The following is a 27,643-nucleotide window of genomic DNA, read 5'->3' on the forward strand; positions in this document are numbered from 1 at the left end:
GAGCGTCTCAGCTTTCTCGGACCAAGACCATTCGACTCAGCACCCCGAAGACTACAACTGGTGAAATTTTGATTTTTGCCTCAACTTCCCCTTTAATTTTGTAGTTCAAAAAAACTTTTGAAAAATGTTACAAAAAATTGACCTACACAAAACATTCTGGTTACGTCACACGGACGTACACGTGCTCAGGACATGACGTCAACAGTGTACTTGCTAAGTATGCACGCACACTCACGTGCGCAAAATATTTTCGTGAAAATGTAGCCCTTTCTACACCAAACAAAACTGTTACTCATGCACAGCGAACGATCAGTCAAGAAGTAAAGAATAGAAAACGAGACAAAGGATAGAATGATCAATACTTGTAAATTAGAACTTAGTCTGTGGGCTGGTCTCCCGAGTAGCTGGAACTGGTCTCAGACTCTCTGGAACTTGTCGACTCTGCAACTTGTCTCTCCTGCGGAGGCGTCTTTCCAGCCGAGGACAAAACCGACGACTATTTTTCCGCTGCCACCATTGTAACCGTATACTCTCAGCACTCAAAGCACATACTTGTAGTTACGTAAGTAGTTATCATTCGTTCATTGTCTCACAAGGAGAAGAAGAAGACCAGGCAGTGCGAATAAGCTCCTCTCAGCTTGTTTGTGAGTCTGCAACTGTAACCAAGAGTACATGTACTCTTGCTGTAACCCATAGAGTCTGTGACTTGTACTGTGGACTATGGCCACCAATGAGCATGTCGACCTGGCCCTTCTGACGTTTGACTGCCTCCAAAATCTGGCCACCCGGAACGGCATCTCGAAATCTGATTCTCTCTCGCGGCCAGACCTGGTAGGAGCACTCCGGAAGGAGGGGATTGGGTCCCACCCCATCCTGGAAGGTATGACTGGTATAGGAGATATAACGACTGCCTTAGCCTCATTGTCCACCACAATAATGGATTTAAACAAGGAGATGATGGCGACAAGGGGGGGTAGAGACGATGAAATTTCGTCCTTGAAACTTGAGATTCAACAACTCAGGCGGGAAATTGCTGACCTAAGAGACAATAGCGTACACACCGCAGTACACACACAGCATGCCATGCAACGCGTACACGGGAGCCACACGACCTCTGGCAGCACAGCACAGTACAGCGACGTACTAGCAGGAACATCCCAACAACCTGCACGTGCACCCGCTGGACCCTCCAGCTCAAGCCCGCCGGTACACACCCTGTACGGTACACACGCACATGCTGGCAGTGCCAGCCAGCCCAGTGCACACACTGTACAGCAACCTAGCACTGTCGACTCCGTCTCACACCGTACGCACACCCTTCAACCCGAATGGCAGGACGTCCAAGCAAGGCGTTTGCGCAGGGCTCAGCGTTCAAGCACACCCGTAGAAGTGTAGCAGTGCGCTACGTAATTCTATACAAAAGTCTGGATTCGTGAATTTAGAACTAACTTCGAACGATTGAATCTGGTGTCATAATTAATGTTACTTTAGATTACAGAGAGGACAGAAACATTACTGTTCGGCTCACAACCAGAGAGAGAGGGAGATAATGGAAGCAAGGCAAAAGGCAAGGAGCGGCGACTTCTGCTCGCCTGCTGAATACGGTGTACGGTACAACTATACCAAAAGGGAAGGCCAGCGGCGCACTGGAATCTAGTTGTACACAGCTGTAGTACGCATGCAAATAAGGATAATACGGTGCGGAAGTGAACGGCGCATGCTGATACGGTAAAGCGGTCGTAATACATATAAGTGTGACCGCGAGACCGGAGAATTTCATGAAGCCAATAATATGAGAATTTCATTGAAACCGAAGTAAATCAGGTCATGTGACCGAGAATCCGCTACATTACTCCCCTGCCAGTGTACAAGCCGGAGGCAGGAAACGATAACTTTGGAAAGGAGAGAAACGGCAACCGCAACGTAGAAGAAGAAGAAGCGTATAAAGGAAGAAAAAAAATGAAAACCGCACGGCAACCAGAAAAAGGTCCGACATAAAGCCCACGGCGACAAAGAACGGAGGAGCCCAGCCGATCAGGTAGCAAAGCGAACAGCACGTGCAGGGGGTGGGGCAGCAGCAGCAACCGGCGGGACAATCAGAGAAAGAGCAGAAGCAGCAGCAGCTGTAACAGGCAGAGCATATGCGGGCTTCAAGCGGTCAATGCTTACCTGGTCGGACTTGCCCTTGACGTCGACCGTGAAATGCTTGTCAGCACGCTTGAGGACACGGAACGGACCAGTGTACGGTGGTTGGAGCGGCTTGCGGACACTGTCGGTACGGATGTACACAAAGTCGCACGTTGACAGATCCTTCGGCACGTATACTGGGCGGTTGGACTGGCGAGGGCCAACGGCTGAGGGCCGGATGTTTTGCAATACATCCCGGAGGAACTGAACGTAAACGGGCACCGACGGCATAGATGGCGGTGGCTGGAAGAACTCAGATGGCAAGCGGAGAGTGGTGCCATAGACCAGCTCCGCGGAACTGCACTGGAACTCCTCGCGCAGGCTAGCGCGAATGCCCAGCAACACCAGGGGCATCATTGCATTCCAGGCACCAGGATGAGGGTGGCACTTCAGAGCAGCCTTTAGGTGGCGGTGGAAACGCTCGACGAGGCCATTGCATTGTGGACGGTAGGAAGTTGTCCGAGTCCGGCAGGTGCCGAGCAGGGCCAACAAGTGGCGGAAAAGCGCGGACTCAAACTGGGCGCCACGATCTGTGGTGACGACAGATGGGACGCCGAAGCGGGCAATCCACCCAGCGATGAAAGCGGTGGCAACTGTTTCCGCGGCGGCGTCCTTGATCGGAATGGCCTCTGGCCAGCGGGTAAAGCGATCCACGCAGGTCAGCAGATAGGTGCAACCACCGGAGGGAGGCAAAGGGCCGACCAAATCAATGTGGATGTGGTCAAAGCGCTCATCGGGTGGCAGAAACTGGCCAAGCGGAGCCTGGGTGTGGCGGGTCACTTTGCTCAGCTGACAGGAGGGGCAGCAGCGGGTCCATTCCCGGACGTCCTTTTGCATGCCGGGCCAGACGTAGCGTGCCGAAACCATACGCTGAGTGGCACGAATACCCGGATGTGCAAGGGAGTGCAGGCTGTTGAAGACGGTCTTGCGAAAGGACAACGGTACAAACGGGCGGGCAGTGCCGGTCGACATGTCGCACACCACAGGCTGGGTAGCGGAACCGTACGGGATTGGCTGAAGCTTCAGAGACGACTGCGTGTCTTGCTGAGCGGAGAGTAGCTCGGGATCAGACTGCTGGGCGGCTGCCAGAGCTTGAAAGTCGACAGCGGCCGGCGGCGCGGTTACTGCATCAACAGTGGCGCGAGACAGAGCGTCAGCAACAACATTGTCAGCCCCACGCAGGAAGCGGAGATCCGTCGTGAATTCAGCCACGTAGGACAGGTGCCGGAGCTCACGAGGTGAGTGGCTAGTACCAGCAGCTTGCATGGCGAACACTAATGGGCGATGGTCCGTGAGAATGTGGAAGCAGCGGCCTTCCAGGTGATGCCGGAAATGCTTTACTGCCAGGTACGCAGCTAGCAATTCTCGACCGAACGTGCTGTAGCGACTCTGAGCTGGTTGCATTCGTTTGGAAAAGAAAGCGAGCGGCTGCCATGCCCCATCAACAAGCTGTTGAAGGGCCCCGCCAACTCCGACATCTGATGCATCCACAACGAGCTGGAGGGGTGCATCCGGGATGGGGTGGATGAGCAGCGTTGCTGCAGCAAGCGCGTCCTTGGCAGCATGGAATGCCGTGACAGCGGCAGTGCCAAGTTTCAGGGGACAGTTCTTCGGACGCTGAGGTCCACCAAGCAGATCCGTCAGTGGTTGGAGGATGTCGGATGCCTGGGGAATAAAGCGCCGGTAAAAGTTGACCATGCCCAGAAACTCGCGAAGCTGGCGGCGAGATGTTGGAAGGGAGTACTGAGCCACGCCGTCGACTCTTGCCGGTAGCGGGCTGATGCCCTGGGCGTTAACCAGATGGCCCAGAAACGTCAGGGACGGCTGGCCGAAAACGCACTTAGCGGGGTTGATCACCAAACCATGCTGCTGCAGTCGCTCAAACACCAGGCGCAGATGTTGCAGGTGCGTAGCGTGGTCGGAGCTGGCGATTAGGAGGTCATCGAGGTAGACGTAGCAGAAATCCAGGCCATGCAATACTGAATCGATAAACCGCTGGAATGACTGTGCCGCGTTCCGGAGGCCGAAGGGCATCCTGATGAACTCAAATAACCCGAACGGAGTCGTGATGGCAGTCTTGGGAATGTCGGCCGGGGTTACTGGTACCTGGTGATACGCTCTGACCAGATCCAGTTTCGAAAACACTGTAGCACCATGGAGACTGCTGGTGAAATCCTGAATATGAGGAATCGGATACCGATCCGGTTCGGTGACTTTATTCAGGAGTCGGTAGTCTCCACATGGCCTCCAGTCTCCATTGGGTTTAGGAACCATGTGGAGAGGGCTGGACCAGGGCGAGGAGGATGGCCGAATGATGCCCAGGGACAGCATATGCTGGAACTCAGCTCTGGCCGTTGCCAGGCGGTCTGGAGCCAGCCGACGAGTGCGGGCATGCAGTGCCGGGCCGGTAGTCACAATATGGTGCTCCACCGAGTGCTTGACCGGCAGGTCATAACAGCATGGTTTGGTGAGGCTTGGGAACTCGGCAAGCAGGCTGGTGAATGCTGGTGCTGTGGCCACCGGGGCGGAAACCAAGGAGCAGCTGAGCGATGTGGTTTCGGCAGGAATGCAATTGACCTGGAGGTCAGTGGAGTTGTCACGGATGGTGCGTCCATGAAGGTCGACTTGGAGACTGAACCGATGGAGGAAATCAGCCCCCAGGATCGGCTCCTTCACGTCAGCAACGACAAATATCCAAGGGAATGTTCGTCTAAGACCAAGGTCAAGGGTCAAACACCTCTGCCCGAAAGCCGGAATAGCAGAGCCATTAGCAGCACGGAGCTGACACTGACCAGTCGGATCGACGTGGCGGCGGTGTTCAGAAGTGGCTGGCAGCAGGCTGACGTCAGCACCGGTATCCACTAGGAAACGGGTTCCGCTGGTGACGTCACGGACATAGAGGCGGCGGGAGGTAGGTGGGCCAGACACAGGAGCCGCTACTGGCTGGCCGGGGCATTTCCCGACGACCAGGAGCACGGGGCTTCACACCGCCGGGCTTGCACACCAAACTTGCGGTGAAAATGGCATAACCCACTGCTATGCGGTGAGACCGAGCGACTGCGGGGTTGGCCGCGGAAGCGAGGGCGGCCGTGCTGCTGTTTCAGCTCGGTTACAGTAGTCGTCAGGGCGGCAACTTGGTCCCGGAGAGCTGCAATGGCAGCCATTGTCTCTGACTCGCCAGTGTTGCGAACTGCATGTACTGCCGCACTGGGACCAGCTGCCTCCACTATTCTGTCGGCCATTTCTGCCAGATCCTGCAGCGGCAGTGATGCAGGGCAGGATGCTACTATTGACTTGGCCGATCGGGGCAACCGGCTGACAAACAACTCTCGCAAAAGTTTTTCGGGCATGGCGTTCTCACCTACTAACTGCTGTAGCTTGCGTAATAGCTGGGTGGGCTTCTTGTCGCCCAGCTCTTCGTCCGAAATCAGCAGGCGCAAACGCTGCTGTTCTGACATCTGCGTGCGGTGAATGAGACGCTCGCGGAGAGCGTCGTACGGCTGTTGAGCAGGAGGATCCAGGATGATGTCACGCACCTCTGCCGCATACTCTGGTGTCAGTGATCCCACCACGTACTGATATTTGGTCACCTGGCTGGTGATGCGACGGGTGGAAAACAGGGATTCAACCTGTGCGAACCAAACCTGGGGGTCAGCAGCCCAGTAAGGTGGTAGCTTGACGTTCAAGCTGACCGCGGCCACCTCACTGTCGCGGGGTGTACCGCCTGCTGCGGAAGTTCCAGCGCCGGTGATTCTGGACAGCAGTTGGCCACGACCTACGCTGCGCATAGGTGTGCTAGCTCCGGAGTTTGAGGTATTCATACTGTACTAGTGCTCGTAAAATACTAAAATTCAATGCTGCGTGCAGACCACTGAGCGATCGCCAGTGATCGAACACTAGACGGGGTCACCAATTGTAGCAGTGCGCTACGTAATTCTATACAAAAGTCTGGATTCGTGAATTTAGAACTAACTTCGAACGATTGAATCTGGTGTCATAATTAATGTTACTTTAGATTACAGAGAGGACAGAAACATTACTGTTCGGCTCACAACCAGAGAGAGAGGGAGATAATGGAAGCAAGGCAAAAGGCAAGGAGCGGCGACTTCTGCTCGCCTGCTGAATACGGTGTACGGTACAACTATACCAAAAGGGAAGGCCAGCGGCGCACTGGAATCTAGTTGTACACAGCTGTAGTACGCATGCAAATAAGGATAATACGGTGCGGAAGTGAACGGCGCATGCTGATACGGTAAAGCGGTCGTAATACATATAAGTGTGACCGCGAGACCGGAGAATTTCATGAAGCCAATAATATGAGAATTTCATTGAAACCGAAGTAAATCAGGTCATGTGACCGAGAATCCGCTACAGAAGGCAATACTAATATGCAGACATCCCTGATCACCAAGCGCGAGGAGAAGTCCCGCTACACAAACGAAACACCCCCCGCCGGTGGCCATGTTGCTGAGTTGACGGCAGCGCCCCGGGCAAAGCGTAAGGTCTTTTACATTGGGAACGTGCAACCTCACTGCTCCGCATCATCTATTGCTAAATGGTGCTCCGATCATGGGGTCGACATAGTGCAATGCGTCGTCTATGCATCAGCCTACTTCAGGACTGCATATGCACGCGTGACTGTGGAGGCAGCCGACGAGGAGAAAGTAGCCAATAAGGCATTCTGGCCTGACATGCTTTCCCACACCATCCGACCCTGGCGCTTCAAACGTGACAGCTTTGGCACCAGCACAAACGATGTCGCAACAGCTAGCGAATGATGGCCAATTCCCACCTAAATCCACTGGCTCGGCCCTACTACCCGCGCTGCCAGGAAATGCTAAACTTGTTCTCCATTAACTGCCGCTCCGTTGTCAACAAATCCGCAGAATTGTCGGCTATTGCCGAGATCCACAGACCTGACATTATCTGCCTCAGTGAAAACTGGTTAGCTCCAAGTGTCGCTCTTAGTATCTCTGGATACACCACCTTTCGGCGTGATCGACCTCCTAACGAAAACAAGTCTGGTACCGCCTCCAGGGGATATGGTGGAGTCGCTATTCTCGTTCGTGATCATCGTTTCAGTTGTATCCAACTTCGCAACGACCTCAGTCGCCCTACCTGTGAAACAGTGTGGGTGGAGCTTAAACCTTGTTCCGGCTCCCCAAAGCCTATTATTGTCTGTAGTGCCTATCGCCCACCCTCTGCCAAAAGCACAGAGATAAATCACTTCTGTAACATGCTCACCGATGCCCTGGTCACTATCCCCATGTCCTCGTACCACGTCATACTGACTGGAGACTTCAACTGTAAGCACCAGCACTGGTGCCCAACTGACTCAACGTCCCCCGCGGGAGCTGCGCTCTACCGCCACCTCACCTGCTTCGGACTAGAGCAGCTTGTGAATACCCCAACGCACACAACACCTGCAGGGACCCAGTCGTGCTTAGACCTTCTCTTCGTCAACAACCCCCAGCTTGCAACGGATATTAACACGACTTGCGCTCTTGGATCCTCGGATCATCTGACCGTGTCATGTCGGTTCGAGCTCTCACCATCGCCTGGCCAACATCTGCAGCAAGCACCACGCAAACATTTCCCTTACCGCTATCGTCATGTCCCCTCTCACTGCTGGGACTCTCTTAATTCCGATCTCTCTCATTGTGACTGGTCATTTCTACGCCCAGGCAATTCCCCAACTGTTGACGACGCAGTCGATCGATTTTCAATCGTCCTGGAACAAACCTTCCAGCACCACCTCGCTGATTTTTCCACCCATTCTTGTCGGTCAAACACACGCACATCGTCTGTGACATCCAATCCACCCTGGGTGTCGACTGTCCTCGTATCTGCGGTGAAACGTAAACGAGACCTCTTCAGTGTCAGCCGAAAATTTCCAACACCTGTCAATATGGAGGCCTACCGAGTTCAACGCAACTTTGTCAAATACCTATCCCGTAAAACCTACCGCTCTTACATCAGCTCCCTCTCTGCAACAATCTCATCACCCAATCGTCCTTCTCTCTATCAGTTCATTCGCACCCAGCGTCCCAGTGTCTCTCGCGCCCCAATCCAGTGCTTGATTGATCCTGATGGCAACCGTCAGTCTGACGCAAAGTCCATTGCGGACACTCTGAACAAACAGTTTGTCTCTCCCGGCCTTCCCGACGATCCGAACTGGGTTATCCCGCCCCTGCACCCAGCTCCAGAGCTGCGCGCTCCACTTCTGGAGGTCTTTACAACAACTGGTGTGGTCCGCAAACAACTGAAACGTCTTAAGAGCTGCAAGTCTCCTGGAAAAGACGGTATTCCAAATGAAGTCCTTAAATTGCTGGTGCCTTCCTTGTCGTATCCCCTGTGCTTGCTCTTCAACTTGTCATATCGTGCAGGAGTCTTCCCATCTGCGTGGAAATCTGCTATTGTTGTCCCGATATTTAAGAAAGGACAACGCTCCCAAGCTGTTAATTACAGGCCCATCTCCCTCCTACCAACTATATCCAAGGTCTGTGAACGCATCTTCTATGAATCTCTCTACCACCATGTCACCCCTGCCCTCTCCTCTGCACAATCCGGCTTCTGTCGTGGCGACTCAACTACTTTGCAATTGACACGCTTAATCCAGGATATTTACGGACATCGTAACCTGAAGAAGCATGTAGGTCTTGTCTTTTTTGATCTGTCAAAAGCGTTTGATACAGTCTGGCATCGAGGCCTACTTGCAAAGCTTGAGTACATTTTTCTAGTACGTGGTACAGCTCTGCAGTGGCTGTCATCATATTTGTCGTCCCGTCATCAAACTGTCCGTGTCTCTGCTTCCTTGTCCGATCCTTTACCTGTAGTGTCTGGTGTTCCACAGGGGTCCATACTGGGTCCACTCCTTTTCCTAACTTATGTGAACGATCTGCCCTCTCTAGTTCCAGACGTCAGCCTTTTTGCTGATGATACTGCACTGTTGTGCTCTGACAGCTCGCCGTCCAACCTCGTTACCTCCATGCAGACCGGCATTAACTCCACCATAGCATGGATGGAAGCTTGGAAGCTGAGGCCCAACATCGCGAAGACCGAAGCAATGTTCATCAGCCCATCGCCGCCTACTCAGCCGTTGCACTTTCCAGGAGCCAATGCTAATGTTAAAATTGTTCATGAACACAAACACCTTGGTGTTATATTCGACAGCCATATGTCCTGGTCCCCACAGGTCCAGTCAGTATGCAAGCGAGCTAGCTCCTCCCTTGGCATGTTGCAACCTCACTGCCACCATTTAAATGACCATTGCCGAAAATTGTTCTTTACGTCGTATGTTCTACCTATATTTGATTACTGTGACGCAGCGTGGTGCGGTCTGTCTCAGGCCCTTGTTCAAACTCTGGAAATACACCAGCGTCTGCTTTTAAAAATCCTGTTTCGCAAAAATCAAACATTCTCCTCCCAACGTCTCTACAGTTTAGCTTCAGTATCTCCCCTCTTAGAGCGACACCAGCAACATCTTTGCATCCCTGTACACATGATCTTATTAGACCTGGCTCCAAAACACTTTGCTAAGTATAACTGGTTTGTGTCCACCAGATCAACACGTCATTCCTTCTCATTACCCCGTGCTAATACCTCCCTGTTTCTGAAATCTCCTATCTTCTCTGCGTACACTCTCTGGTCTTCCCTGCCAACTAGCCTTAAAGCATGCACCGACATTAAGGAGTTCAAGCTTCAGCTTCTTCGTCCTAAATAATCTCACCATTTTCGTCATGCCTCCCCTTGCAGTACTCTCTTTGTTTCTCTCCTTATTATTCAGTTCGCCGTGGTTGGCTACCACCCGACTTCTCATATATATTGGCAGTCTTCTGACGAGCCAGGAGATGTTGAATTAATAATAATAATAATAATAATGCGCACAGCTATCCATGCATTCCTACGGCGTACTATTTATGTGTATACAAATTACGTGTCATGAAGTAGCCATGCTACACATGCAGCTATCGATTCTGAATTCTGGGTTTTCGATCCTATTTTTGTTATAAAATACGTATGTGTTATACTGAGCTTGTATACAAACTCCCATCTCTCCCCACACAATTATTATTATTATTATTATTATTTTTTCTTATTTTGTTAGGGATTTCCCAACAGGCAATGTTGCCTTTTTACTGGGAACCCTAAATGAGACTTTGTGTGAGCGCGAAACAAAGCAGGCGACTCGGCCAGGCGACAAGATGGAGGCAGCGCATTCCACCACAACACTCCAGACTTGTATTTTGCATATCAGGTACTTCGATGACGAAAATATAAACTGGTATATAAACTGGTTTATCAACTTGTGTATAAACTGGTGTATAAACTGGTATATAAACTCCTTTTTTTTAGGATTACACTAGTGACCTGCAGTCCGCCTTGATGGTTTTTTGACATGCACGACGGTCCCAACTTCAGGATCTCTTTCCCATCAACGATGAAGAATACAACGTCGTCCTTTGTAACATGTGCCTTGTGCTGCACCTGACGTGCGAGGCTGTCCTTCTTTCCCTGTTTCAGCACTCCGTCTATCAAGCGCAGCACTCGAAATGTGCGGCTGAAGAGCCCCGCGTGCCGCTCCTCCTGCGTTTTTGCATGGACATAGAATGCAGACAGCAGGGGCGACGGAACTTCACTACTGATGGTTATCCAATCGATGTTCTCCTTTCCGCGTCCCTCGCAGAGCGGACGGAACATGCGCAGCCATAATCCGTGGCACTGCCAGTGTTCTTAGAAACTGCTGCTTGAATAATGGCATCGTGATTCGTGGTCGTCCTCAGAAGAACTAAAGAAACGTTTGGGAGTCGATTCAACAGGCTCGTGCTGATTCATTTTACTCTTACTTTGGAAAGGAGACGAACTCTATCATAGTCTATGTCTCTAATGACAGTAATGTAGTAATGAGCAAACGGTTCTTTTACAGAGCCCGCGGTGAGATCTGCGCCCGGTAACGGTCACTTGCACTGTGAGGTTCAAACTAACTACTTGGCGCATAGCTGTTACTTCCGATGTAACTAGTACTTCAATTCAGTACTAAACTGAAGTCACAAAGAGTGTGTGATGGTACTGCACTGCATGTAAAGCAGAGACAGTGGTACTCTAGTAGTCTTGTACTTGATCCGCACAGGTTGGTGAAAGGAAGACTCGTCGAGCCATGGTTGTGGGTTGGAATTCCAATCTCTACCCTTGTGGGGGAGAGGGGAGTTTGTATATCAGCCCAGTATAAGCATAATATAACCTACTCAGTTGAATATATGGGAAATATAAACCAATATAGGTTTATATTTCCCATATAATCAACTGGTTAGGTTATATTATATACTTAGCCCCATCCCTCACACAAACAAGTCAACAAAGAGGCATCTTTGGATTGAGGAGTGCTGGTTTCGAAACAACTGGTTTGAAGCTCAAAGTAGAGCTGGTGTTAGCTCAGAGCAGAGCTGGTGTTAGCTCAAAGTAGAGCTGCGGTTAGCTCAAAGTAGAGCTGCGGTTAGCTCAAAGTAGAGCTGCGGTTAGCTCAAAGTAGAGCTGCTGTTAGCTCAAAGTAGAGCTGCGATTAGCTCAAAGTAGAGCTGCTGTTAGCTCAAAGTAGAGCTGCTGTTAGCTCAAAGTAGAGCTGCTGTTAGCTCAAGGTAGAGCTGCTGTTAGCTCAAAGTAGAGCTGCTGTTAGCTCAAAGTAGAGCTGCGGTTAGCTCAAAGTAGAGCTGCTGTTAGCTCAAAGTAGAGCTGCTGTTAGCTCAAAGTAGAGCTGCGGTTAGCTCAAAGTAGAGCTGCTGTTAGCTCAAAGTAGAGCTGCTGTTAGCTCAAAGTAGAGCTGCTGTTAGCTCAACGTAGAGCTGCAATGCTAAATGGATGTAATATAGCGCAAGGCAGAGCCGCAGCAAATAGCTAGATAACACCAGTTGTGAGAGTGGACCCGGTTAGTGGGTACGATAATATTATGATGGTGTGAATAAGTTGGATAGGGAGGGATGGTGGGAAAAGAAACACTGCTGAAGCACGATCCGTTGTCTGGAAGAGCACAACAGGGCAAGCAAGATTTGTTTTTCTTTTCCGCAAAAATGGGCTGGTGCCATTTGTGATTACGCAGCAAAACAAAGCGCATGACGTCAGTCTTGAATGCAGTACAAAGCAATGCAGTGCAGTGTGTGCGCTAGTTCGGATTGTTGCTAACAAGTACTAGCACAGCTAGTACACCATTAGCCCCATCCCTCACACAAACAAGTCAACAAAGAGGCATCTTTGGATTGAGGAGTGCTGGTTTCGAAACAACTGGTTTGAAGCTCAAAGTAGAGCTGGTGTTAGCTCAGAGCAGAGCTGGTGTTAGCTCAAAGTAGAGCTGCGGTTAGCTCAAAGTAGAGCTGCGGTTAGCTCAAAGTAGAGCTGCGGTTAGCTCAAAGTAGAGCTGCGGTTAGCTCAAAGTAGAGCTGCTGTTAGCTCAAAGTAGAGCTGCGATTAGCTCAAAGTAGAGCTGCTGTTAGCTCAAAGTAGAGCTGCTGTTAGCTCAAAGTAGAGCTGCTGTTAGCTCAAGGTAGAGCTGCTGTTAGCTCAAAGTAGAGCTGCTGTTAGCTCAAAGTAGAGCTGCGGTTAGCTCAAAGTAGAGCTGCTGTTAGCTCAAAGTAGAGCTGCTGTTAGCTCAAAGTAGAGCTGCGGTTAGCTCAAAGTAGAGCTGCTGTTAGCTCAAAGTAGAGCTGCTGTTAGCTCAAAGTAGAGCTGCTGTTAGCTCAACGTAGAGCTGCAATGCTAAATGGATGTAATATAGCGCAAGGCAGAGCCGCAGCAAATAGCTAGATAACACCAGTTGTGAGAGTGGACCCATGAAACCAGCACTCCGTTAGCTAAGCACTATTGACGCACAGCAAGGGTCAATTAATGTCAGCACAGGCAAGCATTGCGCAGCTAGAGTTCATTAGCTCATTACTCACCCGAGTTGGGGATCATGGCATCCATGGCATGGCAGCAAGCCGGGATGATAGCTGGCGCTATGCGCTTGTTGTAGTCTGGATGTAGCGTAGACACGCATCGCTCTTTCCACTGACCTGCCACTCGGAAGAAGGAGTCGGGGGCACTAGCCATAGCAGCAGTGGTGGCTGCACCAATGTGGACCGAATGCCCGGAGTAGTTCGACTGGGATGGTACACCGGCCGCAGAGACAAGAGACCATACTGTTACTGTGAATGACTGCCTGGTCAGCTGCTGTCTGTTCGAGAGTACGAACAAGAGTTGCTCCGGTCCCTCGCGACGAGTGACAGATGGGTAGCTAACAATGGCACGGACCGGGCAGTACGGCGGTACAGACGGGCCAATGTCACTAGTAACGCCTTTACCGAATGGGTCCGTCTTGGATGAAAGCAGGAAGAGTTGCAGGCGTCCGTCACCAGGGGAGCTAGTACAGCCCCGTGTGATGCCATTAGTGAATTCAGCGCACCGAAGAAATCCAAAGAAGCAGCATGGCGGCTTGGCAGAGCAGCTTGTCATGGCCATTCAGGATACTACTTTTCCGGCGTGCATCCGTCAGGTGTCGTAGGATTGGCATAGTTATAGGAAGGCGAGGGGTGAGTGCAGCCGTACCATGGCATCGCTGGATGCCCTTCAACACCCTCTTCAGAAGCCACGCATCTACTAAGGGGCCAGCAAACCCATTCTCAAGGTGGGCTTTATGCACCGCACTCGCATACACAGATACAGTTCAGGGCACGCTGATCATAGTTCACGCATGAATGTGTGTCCAGGAACGATGACTCGGGCAGCAAAAGTGAGCTTCCCCAGGAGGGACTCGAGTTGACGCTGGCCGATGCTGCGCTCGCTGATAGTAGCCATGAGTGGCGCACGGATCTCGGACAGCTTGTCCTCTGGTAGCCGAGCTTCGTGGCGCTCGCAGTCTAGGACAATACCAAGGAAGGTCAATGATGGTGATGGCCCTTCGAGCTGGGATGGAGCAAAGAGGAGTGCCGAGATATGTGAACGCCCGGAGGGGGATGGTGAGTTGCTGGTTGGCTGCAGCCAAACCAGTGGAGATATCGAGAAAGTCATCGAGGTAGTGAAGCCGGTGATCTATAGCAAACTCGTGCTGCATGATCCAGTTGACTGCTGTGGCTACTGAGTCAAAGACGGCTGGGCTGGAGCGGAGGCCGAAAGGCAGAAAGCGCTCGTAGTAGTAGGAGCCTTCCCAGCGAAGTCCTGACGGCGGACTGGGATCTGCCGAAATGCACTGCGTACATCGAGCTTGGACAACTACACAGGCTGTGGGCATGACATGATGATGTTGATCGCGTTGTCAATGCTCGCGTAGTGCAGAGAGAGCGGCTCGGCAGGAATGCTGTCGTTCGCGCCGGTGCCTTCCGGACTAGACAGATGGTGGGTCATTCGCGGCTTGCCGTTCTTTTTGGGGATGGCACCAATACCAGAGCGCATGAACTGAAATGGAGGTGACGGAAATGGGCCTGTGGTCTCGCTGCGGGCGCAGGAAGCAGCTAATTGCTCGGATATAAATGCCGAGTGAGTGAAAGCCAATGGTAGATTATTAGAGAAAACCGAAATGTCGTGTTGGCCGGCAGATCCAAGAGTAAAGCCACGGCGCAGGCCATGGAGAACATACGCAACACATGATTGATCTGAGTGGTTACGTAACAGGCGGGCAAAGTGGTCAGCTAGCAGTGTGGTGTCTGCAGAGTGTATAGGAAAGAAGCTACGTACCGAGTCAAGCGATTCAGTAGCCATTCTGCTAGGAGCGGCGGGGTGGCCAATTGGCTCCGCGCTGCCGCTGGTTGCACATGATGCATGGGTGGTCCTTGCCACACTGGCTGCAGGTGTGGGAGAAGCGGCACGGCGACGAAGAACAGCGACCTCCATTGAAGTTGCGGCAGATTTCTTGGCCGTCGCTGGTATGGTTGCGACCACTGGAGGCAAATGCTGCTGGCTTCGGGACGAAAAGGACACAAACCGCCCCTGGATGGACCGTCTTACATTGAGCGCATTTTGGGTGTGCATGGCCTGTGACAGCTATCTGCCATAGGTTCACGTCGATGGTGTCCAACCTCTTCGTGCCTGGTTACTGGGCCACGAGCATCCGCAGCTGGCGGTCGTACTCTAGCCACGCGCTTGGGAAGAACTGGCAGTTAGCAGTCAGGATCAACTGCTGGTACGCAATCAGTTCAGCAGTGCGGTGTAGGGCAGCAGCCGTGATAACAGACATGTATGTGGTCCATGCCTCGAGCCGGGTAGTTACATGTGTAATTATCATGAACCTTGCGACGCACCTGCTTCGCGTCATCCGACTCAACGATATTTAGCTGGCTATCGTTATTCGGGCTGTGCACCAGCCGGAATGTTGGGCCGGAAGTGATCAAGAATTTCAGGCAACAAACTTGAAAAATCTACGAACTCCCCTCGCAAGATACGTTCTTGCACAGCCTTGGGCACAGCTGGTGCAGGTGGCTGATCGGGTGGGTTACAGGAGCTTGGCCTGGCGTAGTGGCGGCAGCTGCCGCATTGCCTTGGCCTTGGGTGAGGAGCGGCGCCGAGAGTGAATGCTCTCCGATAATAATAAAATGGCGGCCGACAAAGCCGACTACACCTCGTCCCGTACGGGAGCGCAGAGATCCGTTGAGCCCGCGTCACCTGAGCTGGCGGAGGAGGCATTGGTGCACGTCGGGCTTCTGGGCTCGCGAGCCGTGTCCGCACTGTCATGTTGCTGGTTCTCCTGGCCGGAGCAGACCTCACTACCAAGGGCTAGTTGTGCCAGCAAACGGTCCTGTAAAATACTTTTACTAAGTTTCCTTTCGGATTCAAGCCGCGCTGAGAAGGCTCGCCGCGGAGGGCTTGGCAAGGCATTGCCTTGACAGTGTCGACAGTAAGGTCAGACATACTGAAGAAATACAGTGTCGAGGTGACAATCGGGCTGGCAGCAAAGCTACGAAAGGAAAAGAAACACTGCTGAAGCACGATCCGTTGTCTGGAAGAGCACAACAGGGCAAGCAAGATTTGTTTTTCTTTTCCGCAAAAATGGGCTGGTGCCATTTGTGATTACGCAGCAAAACAAAGCGCATGACGTCAGTCTTGAATGCAGTACAAAGCAATGCAGTGCAGTGTGTGCGCTAGTTCGGATTGTTGCTAACAAGTACTAGCACAGCTAGTACACCATTATTAGCCGAGTATCAGGGCAATATCGTAGCCGGTATTGCCCGTAATACGAGGCTAATAACACATTTATTACATGCATACTTCGTACTTCCCTAATTTGATGTACTCATCAACGTACACTGCCTTCACACGTGGAATTCGGGATCATGGTACTACGAAAACCTGCGAGGCACATGTATCCAACTGATATTACATCTACATAAGCACCTACTTGTATGTGTATGTGTACAGTGTGTATGGGGTCAAATGCCGGGCAATATCGTGTAATATTGGACCGCCTGAGCGGGCTTGTATGGAGAAATATTGCCCGCTCTATCTGGTCGCTGATTGGCTGTAGACCTGGAAACGGTCACCTGACATGTAATAAACATTATCACTCTCTTAGTATTGACTCACATAGATTTTGCCATACCTAAGGAGTCAAATATTCCTGCATATTTCACTCTATAGGGCTATATTGACTGCTTATATTTGACTGCTTAGGGGTCGCGCAGTTGAACGGTGCACGTGCCTAGTGCAGCATTGTCACTGCATGAGTAGGTACTAGTTGGTGGTGCAACGGTTGTGCGATCATAAAACCGGGATTCATGAGGTTATCGTTTTGGAATTTGAAATACGGACTGTTTGTCGTGATAAATCTAATATTGACTTCGTACTTGGCACCGAACACAGCGAACTCGATCTCGCTATCAGTCTGGCAGAGGAGAAGGGAGCATCAAGCTGGCTTTCCTGCCGACCCATCGCTCGCCATGGCTTCGCTTTGTCGAAGGGGGAATTCCGGGATGGCCTCTGCCTCCGTTACGGTTGGACGCCTTCTCGCCTGCCCACCACCTGTGTTTGCGAGAAGGCATTCACCACTGCTCACGCCTTGTCCTGTCCTTTCGGTGGGTTCCCCTCGATCCGCCACAACGAGGTGCGCGACATACTGGCAAGCTCATTGAAGGGTGTCGCCCACAACGTCGCAGTGGAGCCACATCTCCAACCCCTGACTGGGGAGCAGTTTCAGCTCCGGTCAGCATCAACCGAGGATCAAGCTCGTTTGGATGTGGTGGCCAGTGGAGTTTGGGGGGGGGGGGGGGGTCGGTTCGAACGCACTTTTATTGATGTACGGGTGTTCAACCCTTATGCGTCTTCGAACCGCACCTCCTCTCTCTCTGGCTGCTACCGGCACCATGAACAAGAGAAACGGCGTCGATATGATCGGAAGAGTCCGAGAAGTGGAGCGATCCACTTTTCTCCCCTTTGTGCTCTCTTCCACCGGAGGATGCGGCAAGGGTGCCGCTGCACTGGTGAGCCGGATTGCACATCTCCAGTCGCTACGTGGGAGGGAGGCGTATTCTGTGCTAATTGCCCACCTCCGCTGCAGGCTGTCTTTCGCCCTGCTGCGTTCGAGTGTCATGTGTCTGCGTGGGGCTCGCCGAGTTTGGCAGCCTCCAATGGATGGCTGTGCCTCCTTGGCTGTCGTGGAGGCTAGGGTGTCCCGTTGAGCCTTGCCCCGTGATTGTGCGGACTATGCTATGCTTCTCTTGCTTTCTGATCACATGCGACGTCATCATTATGTGATTTGTTTTCAATCCTTCCGCCATGGCAAATTGTGTTTTGTTCGCCCGTAAAAGAGGCTTTTACTACTTCAAAAAAACAAAAAACAAAAAACAAAACAAAAAAAACTTCGTACTTGGTCAGTATAGGAAATAAAAACCTCGTAAAAGACCTCGGCTTCGCCTCGGTCTTTTACTCGGCTTTTAATTCCTATATTGACCTCGTACTCAGTCAATATTAGATACGTATTATCACTCTTCTATATCGACCTCCACTAATTCTCGTGATCTTTGACTGGTCCTATATTACCCATATCGCCGCAATATCGACCGCTTGTATCGACCACTTAGGCATTGTAATCTTTCGACTTTGGAGGGACTTAGAATTTTTCTCTCCACTTCAAAAAGAAAATTTGAAAGAAAGAAGACAAAGGAAGAGAACAAGCAGGATTCGAACCCACAACACTATGAATCTCAAGCAACCCCTTATACCACCCAGCCACTGTGCTGCAGATGCTGAACTCTGTTGTTCTTACAGTCTTGTACCCAAAATAGGCAACATCCTATGTACACTATAGTACAAATAATAATAATAATAATGACAGTTCGCATTTCACTCATTGCATGAGGTCAACGCATCTGTTAACAATTTCGAGCCAAGCAGCTCTATCAGAAGCAGATTGCACAGCATCCAGAAGCGACAGATTAATGCATTGTAAGTCTTTCTTGACAACGTCGATCCATCTCAGACGTGGCCGTCCTCGGGGTCGTCGTATGTCTGTTGTGTTGATCGACATTAGGAGGGCTTGGAAAGAGGACGATTCTTCGCCTTCCCTCACTACTTGGCCGAACCACAGCAGTCTCCGTTGCCTGCAGACTTGGGATAGTGGGGTCTGCTCGGTTCTGGCATACAGCGCTGTGTTCGAGATTCGTTGTGGGTACGTGATACCAATGATGGTACGTAGTTTCTTCCGGTGCCATACATTGACGACGTCGGTTAATGTTTGCGATAAGGTCCAAAGCGCACAATTATACAGCAAGACAGGCAATATCAGGCAGGAAAACATACACAGCCTGGAATTCAGGTTGTGGCGTTTCCATGGAATGCCTGCAAATGCCCGATTTGCAGCAGACACTCTAGCTGCTATGTCTTCTGCTGTGCCTAGCATACTCCCCAGCAGCTTCACCGATTTCCAGGAATCATCTTCCTTGGTCACAGTGAAATATTGAGTTTTTGCCACAAATGCTATACTAAAAAGGTTACAATAGCTCCTAAAGTTTCTAATTTTGGGGTTATGGCAAAGGAATCGTGAGAAATAGGATATTGATCTCGACTTCGGTCTATATGGGAAATATAGGCCTCGTAAAAGACCCCGGCAGACCTCGGTCTTTTAGGGCCCGGTCACACATGCACTCGAAAGTAGCGTATACGCTGAAGCGAGGTCGCAGGAGCGAAAAATGGCATGGCAACGGCGAAAAGCGGAACTTCCGCTTCAGCGGAAACTCCAATCCGCTTCCGCCAAAATTTTCGAAGCGAGACTGTCGCTTCTGCGGATTCGCTTCAGCGGAAAACACCACGGTCTGCTGTATATGGACTTGCTACGAGAAATTTGTATGCGTATGATGTCCATGCAACAAAAATGCGTGCAAGATGGTCATTGACCTCGTCTATTCTCCGTACCGTATGCACCACAGTCCACTTTATTCTCATTTTCCCCCAAAGTAGGAGTTGTGCCCTGTTTGCATGTGTGACCATACACACGTGGTTTCGCTGGAGCGACACCAGGCTCGCTGCCGCCGAACCTTCTCGCCGAAGCGAAACCCCAATGCATGTGTGACCGGGCCCTTACTCGGCCTATATTTCCCATATAGACCTCGTCTTGGTCAATATCCTATACATACATGTCAAACAAGTAACGTAGTTGCGTGATGTCAGCAACGTACATGTATGAGCTTGAGTGAAAGTAGTACATGTATATGTTTTGCAGGGTCGCGGGCAACTGGCCATGACCACTCGTGCGCGCCTGCGTCACGGCCCGTGGGCATTTCCCAAATCGGCCGTTCGAAACATTGGCCGAAAATAGTGGTTTTGGAGAAATCATCGATCTTTTAGCCGAATACGCAATTTTCGCACTGAATTCGCCGAAAATTGATGTTTTAGTGCCTCAATAGGATGCAAATACAACTTCTGTAGCCATTATCTGCGAAAGGTGGCTGCGAATTTAGAGCCGAATTTCCACCTTTTACAGAAATTTTCAGCCGATTCTGGCGATTTTTTCAGCCGATCGAAAAGCCGAATAGGCCAAAATAAATGGCCGATTTGGGAAAGGCCTATTGGCAAGGTGTTCGTCTGAGGGTCATATCAATGTACATGTATCAATGTAACATCTGCATGATTCAGCTCGGGCTATATATGCGCTACGGAAGGCCAGGATCCTAGGAGCAATTCGCATGCCTGGCTTTTGTAAAAAAATAATAATAATAACCGCACCATGATCGGAAAAATTTTAGGGGGTTCGTTCGAACCCCTCGAACCCCCCCCCCCCTGCATCCGCCCCTGCACTGTATCTATAAATTCTCCATCCCACACTGCTGACACGGAATGACAAGTACACTACCCAGGCCGTACCTCTTCTCTTCAACACAATCAATGAGCGCCAGAGGTTTACCACATCCAGGATTCTGGCACGCAGACAATCCCACAGCCAAATACCCGAGATGAACGATTCGTCGACCGTGAAGAGGGGCACTGAACGACCTCTTCGCGGGAGTTGAATCCAGTGGCGTTGGTGGTGGAGATCGCCCTTTCCATTTTTCAGGAGCTCGATCGATCGTTTGAGCTTGCGAAGCGTCCCCCTCCTCGGCTTCTTGAATCGTCCAGTACGCAGAATGCAAGGTCGCGTCGTGGGTGACGGATTACTCTCCCGCATCTTCATCTCCATGACACATCAGCAGGAGAACCAAGCTATCCAAAAACCGCCAATGTCAAAACAAATCCGCCAGTAGTAGTGGCTGAGCTTCTTCCTCAAATCTTGTCTCGACCCGAGCACGCGCTGCGAGGTCATGGGCAAACTACTTACTCGATTGTGCATGATCGCGTCCCATTTTTCCACTCCGAAAGGCATTATTTTTCAGAAAAAAATTCGGAAATCCAAAATGGCGCTAACCGTCGCGAACCCCCGTAATAGCAAACCCTTTAGAGATCTGCCCTGTAATGTATTCTTTCTTGGCACTTCTCAAATCTCACTTGATTGGAATTTCCCATTTGCTTGGAGCTCCGTTCACAAGGCCATAGCAGGAAATTCCTCTTACTAAAAGCTAAACTAAATCTTGAAGCTCAAATCAATTGTCACCACTATACAATCTTAATCAGAAACACACAGGATATCTTACCGCATTTGCCCATCACAGTCACCGTGCCAAAAATGTCGCAAGTCGCGTTAGGTGTTTGTGTGGCTGTATAGCCATCGTTACAAACTCCCCTCAGTTCATTGTTTCCAAATGCGGAATTGAATGTATCTCCTTTAAAAATTCCGTTTGGTAAACTTGGTTTTTGACATATCTTGGCTACCAGCAACACAGTTCAGAGGCAACATATAGAAAATATGTTGGTGGGTTGTTTGGTTGGTTTATATGCTACTTCCCAGTACAATTCAAAACCTGCGCTCAGAACTACAGGTCCACTCTCCATATAACGTATTCTCTGAGACCACGCAAAAATTATGTTATATCGAGAGTTATGTTATGTAGAAAACCATGTGTAAAATACAATATGTACCGCAAAATGAAGGGTTTTACAAGGCGGGTTCAACCGTGCAAACATATACACACTGTACCACCATCGACATCAGATACCATCAATGCCGCAGAATACATGCACAATAGGACTAAACTGGCTAGCTACGGCTACAACTTGATTGTACCGCGCACTTGAATTTATGTTGTATCGAGAGTGCGCCCTTTGGAGACCGCGCCGTAGCGTGTGTTATGTCGAGGTTTACGTTATGTCTGACTAAACTTGCCTAAATTGGCTAGCTACATCTACCACTTGATCGTACCGTGCACGCGAAATTATGTTGTATCGAGAGTGCGCACGTTGGGGACCGCGCCGCAGCGTGTGTTATGTCGAGGTTTATGTTATGTAGGATTATGTTGTGTAGAACAAAATTTGTATGGGAGTGATGCTGTTTCGGTGCGGGATTCGATTTTTTTACGTACTAGCGAGGTTTATGTACAAGTGAGAGTTGTTATATCGAGAGCAGACCTGTACTTGAAAGTACAGCCACTTTTGCAAACAATGGGGTTGATGGGAGAAAGGTGTGCGATACACAACATCCCTGTGTCTTAGTACGGAGGCTTTACCCAACTACAGCAGGTAGCTATAGTGAGGTGGTCCAAGACCATGATTGAGAAATAGAGGGTACCAGGTTCAAGTCCTGCTTGGAAGCAGAAGGGCTTTTTCCAGCCGTGCTGCGACCCAGACTTAATAGGGCTTGAAAGTGCTACGTCACAGCATAGCAACAATTTCAAAAATTCAAAAACTGGATCCACTTGGATCCAGTTTTTGTATGGAGCCAAGCACATTTCAAGCGGTCTTACCCACAGCATGGTGATGTAGCTAGTGAAACTGACTGATTTGGCTAGTGCGGGCGGGGTTACAACTGGTGGCGAAATAAAAGTCACACCTGCATGCGACATGAGTGGGTTGCTATGCACCCATATACTTAGGCAATAGCAAAGTCACACCTTAGTGGATCCAAAAATAGAAATCTGATGTCAACTTACTACTCCCTGGCCGTTTTGACGTCATCAATTTCAAGCCCTATTGGGAACTTGTTGCCTGGAATGAGGGAAGCAGTGATGCAGTGCATTGGATTTTCGTCATGGAAAGTTGCATGATTCAGGCAAACGGTTCACTTTGCTCAGGAACACTGACCTCGTATTAATATTGCTGCCTCGCTAAAAACTGACGGAGACGTTGTGAAGGTTTATCAACTGATCAAGGAAATGTTTTCAAAACTGAATAACGAAAAAGCACCACTTTATCTCCATGGATATCTGTGTATTTCCAAGTGAAACGTGCCATGCATGTGTAATGCACATTCTTTCCCCTTGCTCGACTGGGCAAACCTTGTTCACACCTAAACACCTAATCACTCTAAAACCGTATTTGCTAATCTATCATACCCCAGATGTATTTGTTTTACAATTTTACATTGAGTGAAATTACGAGACAAGCGGGATAGTTTCTCAACATCAAATGCTAGATCAAGATATAGCAGCATTGTGCACAGCACAGCCCTGAATGGAGTGAATGCCCCATCGGCCTCTTGGTGTGTCAAGTGGCTGTTTTGCGGCGGAAGATGCTGACAGAAGGCGCAAGCAACATCAATGTACGTGTTAAACAGGTATGGCGGCCTGGTGTGGCTGTGTGCAACGAGCTGGCAGGACAGTGATTGCCTCAAGGGCCTTTGGGTCTGCTGCTTAGGGGCTGCTGCGTTGGCTTCTTTGTTCTTTCCCTGTCACGTCACTGTGGGACAAGCAGCGGAAGTATATTTTGTTTTTTGTGGCACATGCAATAACTAAGTGTGCGTTCTTAAAACCTCTCGGAAAAGCTGGAGACTTCTACGAAAAGTTCGCTGTTCTTATATTCTCTCCGACTTTTAGGAGGCTCTCCAAAGCTCTACAAGCTCTCCAAACTTCAGAGGTGGTTGAAACTTGGAGATTCCTGCGGTTTGGGATCAGTGTATTCGAACTACGGCTAAAAGCCACGCGTTCATCATGAGTGTACACATTTCCCTTTTCGCATACGCACATACATTCATCACTCAAGATCGCGGCCCCTTTGGCGCTTCACTTTGCTTGACATGTGCAAAATATCTCCGAATTCTTAGAGACCCATTCTTGAGTAATCCCAGTTTCTTCGACTTCTCTTTTCTTCTTCTTCTAGAAGCTAGAGAATATAAGAACGCACCCTAACCTTTCTGGTGTTAGACTGACGGCTGTTTTTTGCCCCCCCCCCTCTTTCACACGTGCTACCTGTTCCTGTCCCAACCATGAGCGCGTGTCGTTATCACCTGACCTTTTTATCACTTTTTATCACTTTTGTCACTAGGGTATGCCACGTTTCTTTGCCGAATGAGCGCAATTGCGTAGCCGTGTAAAGATCAGTCTACTCCTATTATGCTTTCATTCAACATCATGCCTCCACTCATGAGCTCAGGAGGAGCGAAACAGCTGTCTAGAGGGTCATTGTTAATATCAATTTATACACCGGAATTGTCCTCGCTGTGGTGATGGTGATATGAGTGCAGAGTTTGGATCGGCCAAGAGCGCAATGTGGTGGTGTGGTGTATCGAATTCCATAATGGCCGGGTCGTCGCTACTTCTTCTCAGTTTACATACTGGTGTTTTATGTACTCAAAGGGTGACACCATGTAATGAGAACCGTAAATAAACAATGGAGACAACAGCAGAATTTTCGCCCGATCATGCGATGACAGTTCTGTATGGTGTTGAGTAAGTTGACGGAGAAAATGCCCCAGGGGCGTCTTGCGTACTTGCAGTACTTTGTTGGAGCGCAAAAGTCTGAACTGTCTCCCCGTTTGTTTCAGTATGCTACATTGCTGTATCTCAGAGTGCTAGAATCTGTTGCGTAAGTATCGATGATGCCCGCAGTACACTAATGGCATGTAGGAGTGTCATTTTGCACCATGTGTAAGCACTTAGCCCCTCTTAGCCCGTCTTGTATCTCCAAGCGCGGGATCACAATTCTTCGCTTCATTCTATCTATAAATATGTGAGTTCAAATTAATGCTAGCCATTATTTATTCTCAACCTCCACTGATCAGACCTTAGTGATCCAAACAACGCTGCCTGGAGGTAATTATATCTGTCAGCATATACAACTTGGAGTCATGTTGCTGATGTCATTGTCGGCCAGAGAGCGCATATGGAGGAGGTGGAATTGCTTCATCAATGTTCATACTAGCGTTTAAACTGATTATACACTCCTCAGTGCGAAGTCGTGTTTGAATGGACGGTCATACCGAAAGCCGATTTTCAACGCTGTTTCGACCACTAAGGTCTCATCAGTGAATATGATTTAGCTCTATCCACACCGAGGCGGATGGTTAGAAATGGAATGGCGATGTGGTCTATTTGAAGCACGTCCGATTGTAATTTGTATTTTTTCACAAACAATGAAATTAACACACATGCACCCAAATCAGTCAGTTGCTGGGAACAAGCTCACGGGATACTGTTGTAACACTGATTTTGCAATCTGAAAACCACACAAGAAATCTTACCGCATGTGGCTAGTGGGGTAGTAGTGGAAGGTGCTGTGATGCAAGTCACCTTCGGGTTACCGTGAACCTCATATCCCTGTTTACATGTCAAAGTCAGCGTATTCAGAAATTCTTGTGGGGAGAATACACCGTTGCTGTAAGACCCATAAGCTGGATCTGTAGGCCGTCGACAAACTAACAACAGAGATCAAAGGGCAAAAAGAGGCTTGATGAGTGTTTCTAGTATTTCATGTTTGTTCTGTTTATGTTGGGTCGGGTATTGTTTGTTCTGGTTATGTTGGGTCGGGTATTGGTGCTTCCATGTACAGATAAGAATACTGCGTGATAGTGTGAATGTATCATGCCAAAAGGTACTTTTCTTGGCATCATGTCAAAAACTCGCCAGGAGTAAGAAGCAAGTTTTGAAGCTCTCAGTGTCGTGACTACTCCCCCCCCCCCCCCCTCGAGGCATATATCAATTGATATTCTGACTAATATTTACCTGCCTATCATGGATAACTCCGCACCGCCAGGCAGCTCAAAGCGTCAGCCTCCAGAGCCACTGTGGAGGCTGAAATGTGCAATTTGTGGAGGCTGAAGGTCGATACTGTGATGTTTGTCGACGGCCTCACAGGCCAGAAAATTGAGGAAAATGCGGACACCCTCATAAACCAGGGGTAAGATGACGTCGCCTCCGAGCAGATTACTGGGTCAACTTGCAAGGCAAATTTTTTCAGCCAGACCTCTAACAAAACCATTGTTGAACTTCGTCTCTTTCTTGGCAAATCTCGCATTGCTGTCCGCCATTGTTTCATTTCCTTACTGCAACTGCACATCTTGGACATCCCGATTTGGATCTCCGATGCCGCCGTCATTCATGCACTCACGAAACACGGTACGGTAGAAGGCACTATTTGGCACGGCCGTACCCGCACAAAGTCGGGTGCATTTGTCGGAACAGGCGTATGCTTCATAACTGTTTGCCTGAACAACGGATGTATGCAGGTGCCAACATTCGTGCAGACAACCGAAGGCAATACCTTCCACGTGAAGCACGAGGAACAGGCACCAACTTGCCGCTCTTGCACTCAGAAAATCACCTCGCCAGCACTTGCCCTAACCTTTAAAAGAGTCAGTGAATAAGGCCCACCTAGGGACAGTAGGAGGCAACTTTTAGCGAAATCGGAAATTTGGCCATGTCGGGTGGTATTGGGCCGTTGCCGCCAAGTTATAATTGGCGCTTTAATATATTCGCACTTGATTTTTCGGTGCTCTGCCTATGTCATACGGCATGGAACCACCGATTCACCCTTCGAACATAACCAGTGACCATTGCATCCGACAACGTGGCAGCACAAACCATGACAGAAGTTGCGATTGGTTCGTTTGAGTCTTTTAAACTGGAGCTGCCACCAACGAATACCAGCAAATCGCTGACGAAGAAACTGCATGTCGAAATCTCCAAAAAATGAGACCAATCCGGTGGACACACTCTGAAGCTCACAGAGGACCGGGCAAAGTATCTACTCAAAATAAAGCACCAAGTCTTGAGTGAAACTCTCGTGCAAAGGACTTTCAGGAAACTAGCCTAAAAGACTGGTGCAAGGCATTAAGACTTAAGTCCAGTATGCACAGGTGCTACAAAAAGCAGATGCTATCACTGTGCTGCATTTACAAGCACCGGCGGCTCACTTGGGTGAGGATCAGCAAATACGACAAGTGCAAGAGGCGACTTGAAAAAGGACACCGCTGATGTGGCGTTGCCTTTTTGTCTCAAACAAAGGCATTATTTTTACAGGCACGCACAGCCTTTGAGAGAGATCCGAGATGGGGAGAAGTTGAACAAGAAACGTGCAGCAGCTGTGCAGATCGAACGTTTGAGCTGTTCCTCCAGGAACGACAGTGGCGAAGAAGATAATGTAACTTGCTTGAATCTTCGGCTGAGTTGCTTCCTGACATGTAAATGATCATGCACATTTGTGTTTTCTTCCTGAGACAAGTGGGAAGATAAGCCCCAATTGTGTCTGGGCGGATCAAGTAGGTAACTTGGATTGGTGTGCGAACATAGATGGTATGGTCCTTGGATATTGGCCATGATTAAAACATCGACAACTAAGTCGGCGAATAAGTTCCAATCAAGGATATACGGAGCAAACGGTTAAGCGAAATCCGAAATTTGGCAATGTCCGGTGATTTCGGTTATTACATACATTGACTACGACACCTGCAGAGAGCATCCTGTTTCATCCTTTGAGGACCCATCAGCATAGGACAGAGAAAATCAAAATGAATGTAATGAACAAGTTATATTTGGTCAACTTAACCCTTTACGGGCAGCTAATTTTTGTATATGATTTCCATCACATTTGAAACGATGTCAATATGTCGCGACGAAGGCACAGTTTGTATCCACAAGTTGCCTGGTACATGTACTACTTCTTGACCTTAGAAAAATTGTGTTCACGAGCCACACACCTACGCTGC

At 49.7% G+C, this 27,643-nt stretch overlaps 1 protein-coding gene across 2 annotated transcripts in view; it reads right to left on the reverse strand.

The window, feature by feature from the left end:
• LOC135828757 (uncharacterized) overlaps positions 1-25,552 on the reverse strand; it is a 39,165-nt gene extending 13,613 nt beyond the window's left edge. The window contains exons 1-2 of one of the 2 annotated variants that reach the window (XM_065341181.1): positions 25,181-25,552; positions 21,264-21,437 (exon numbers count right to left, since the gene is read on the reverse strand). In XM_065341181.1, the coding sequence (XP_065197253.1) occupies positions 21,264-21,276 (13 nt within the window). In that variant the 5' untranslated portion in view covers positions 21,277-21,437; positions 25,181-25,552. The remainder of the gene's footprint in view (positions 1-21,263; positions 21,438-25,180) is intronic. The other variant, XM_065341182.1, reaches the window with a different exon arrangement.
• Positions 25,553-27,643: the final 2,091 nt, after the last annotated feature.

The sequence above is a fragment of the Sycon ciliatum genome, chromosome 12 (genome assembly GCF_964019385.1).
Source record: "Sycon ciliatum chromosome 12, ocSycCili1.1, whole genome shotgun sequence".
Taxonomy (NCBI): Eukaryota; Metazoa; Porifera; class Calcarea; order Leucosolenida; family Sycettidae; genus Sycon; species Sycon ciliatum.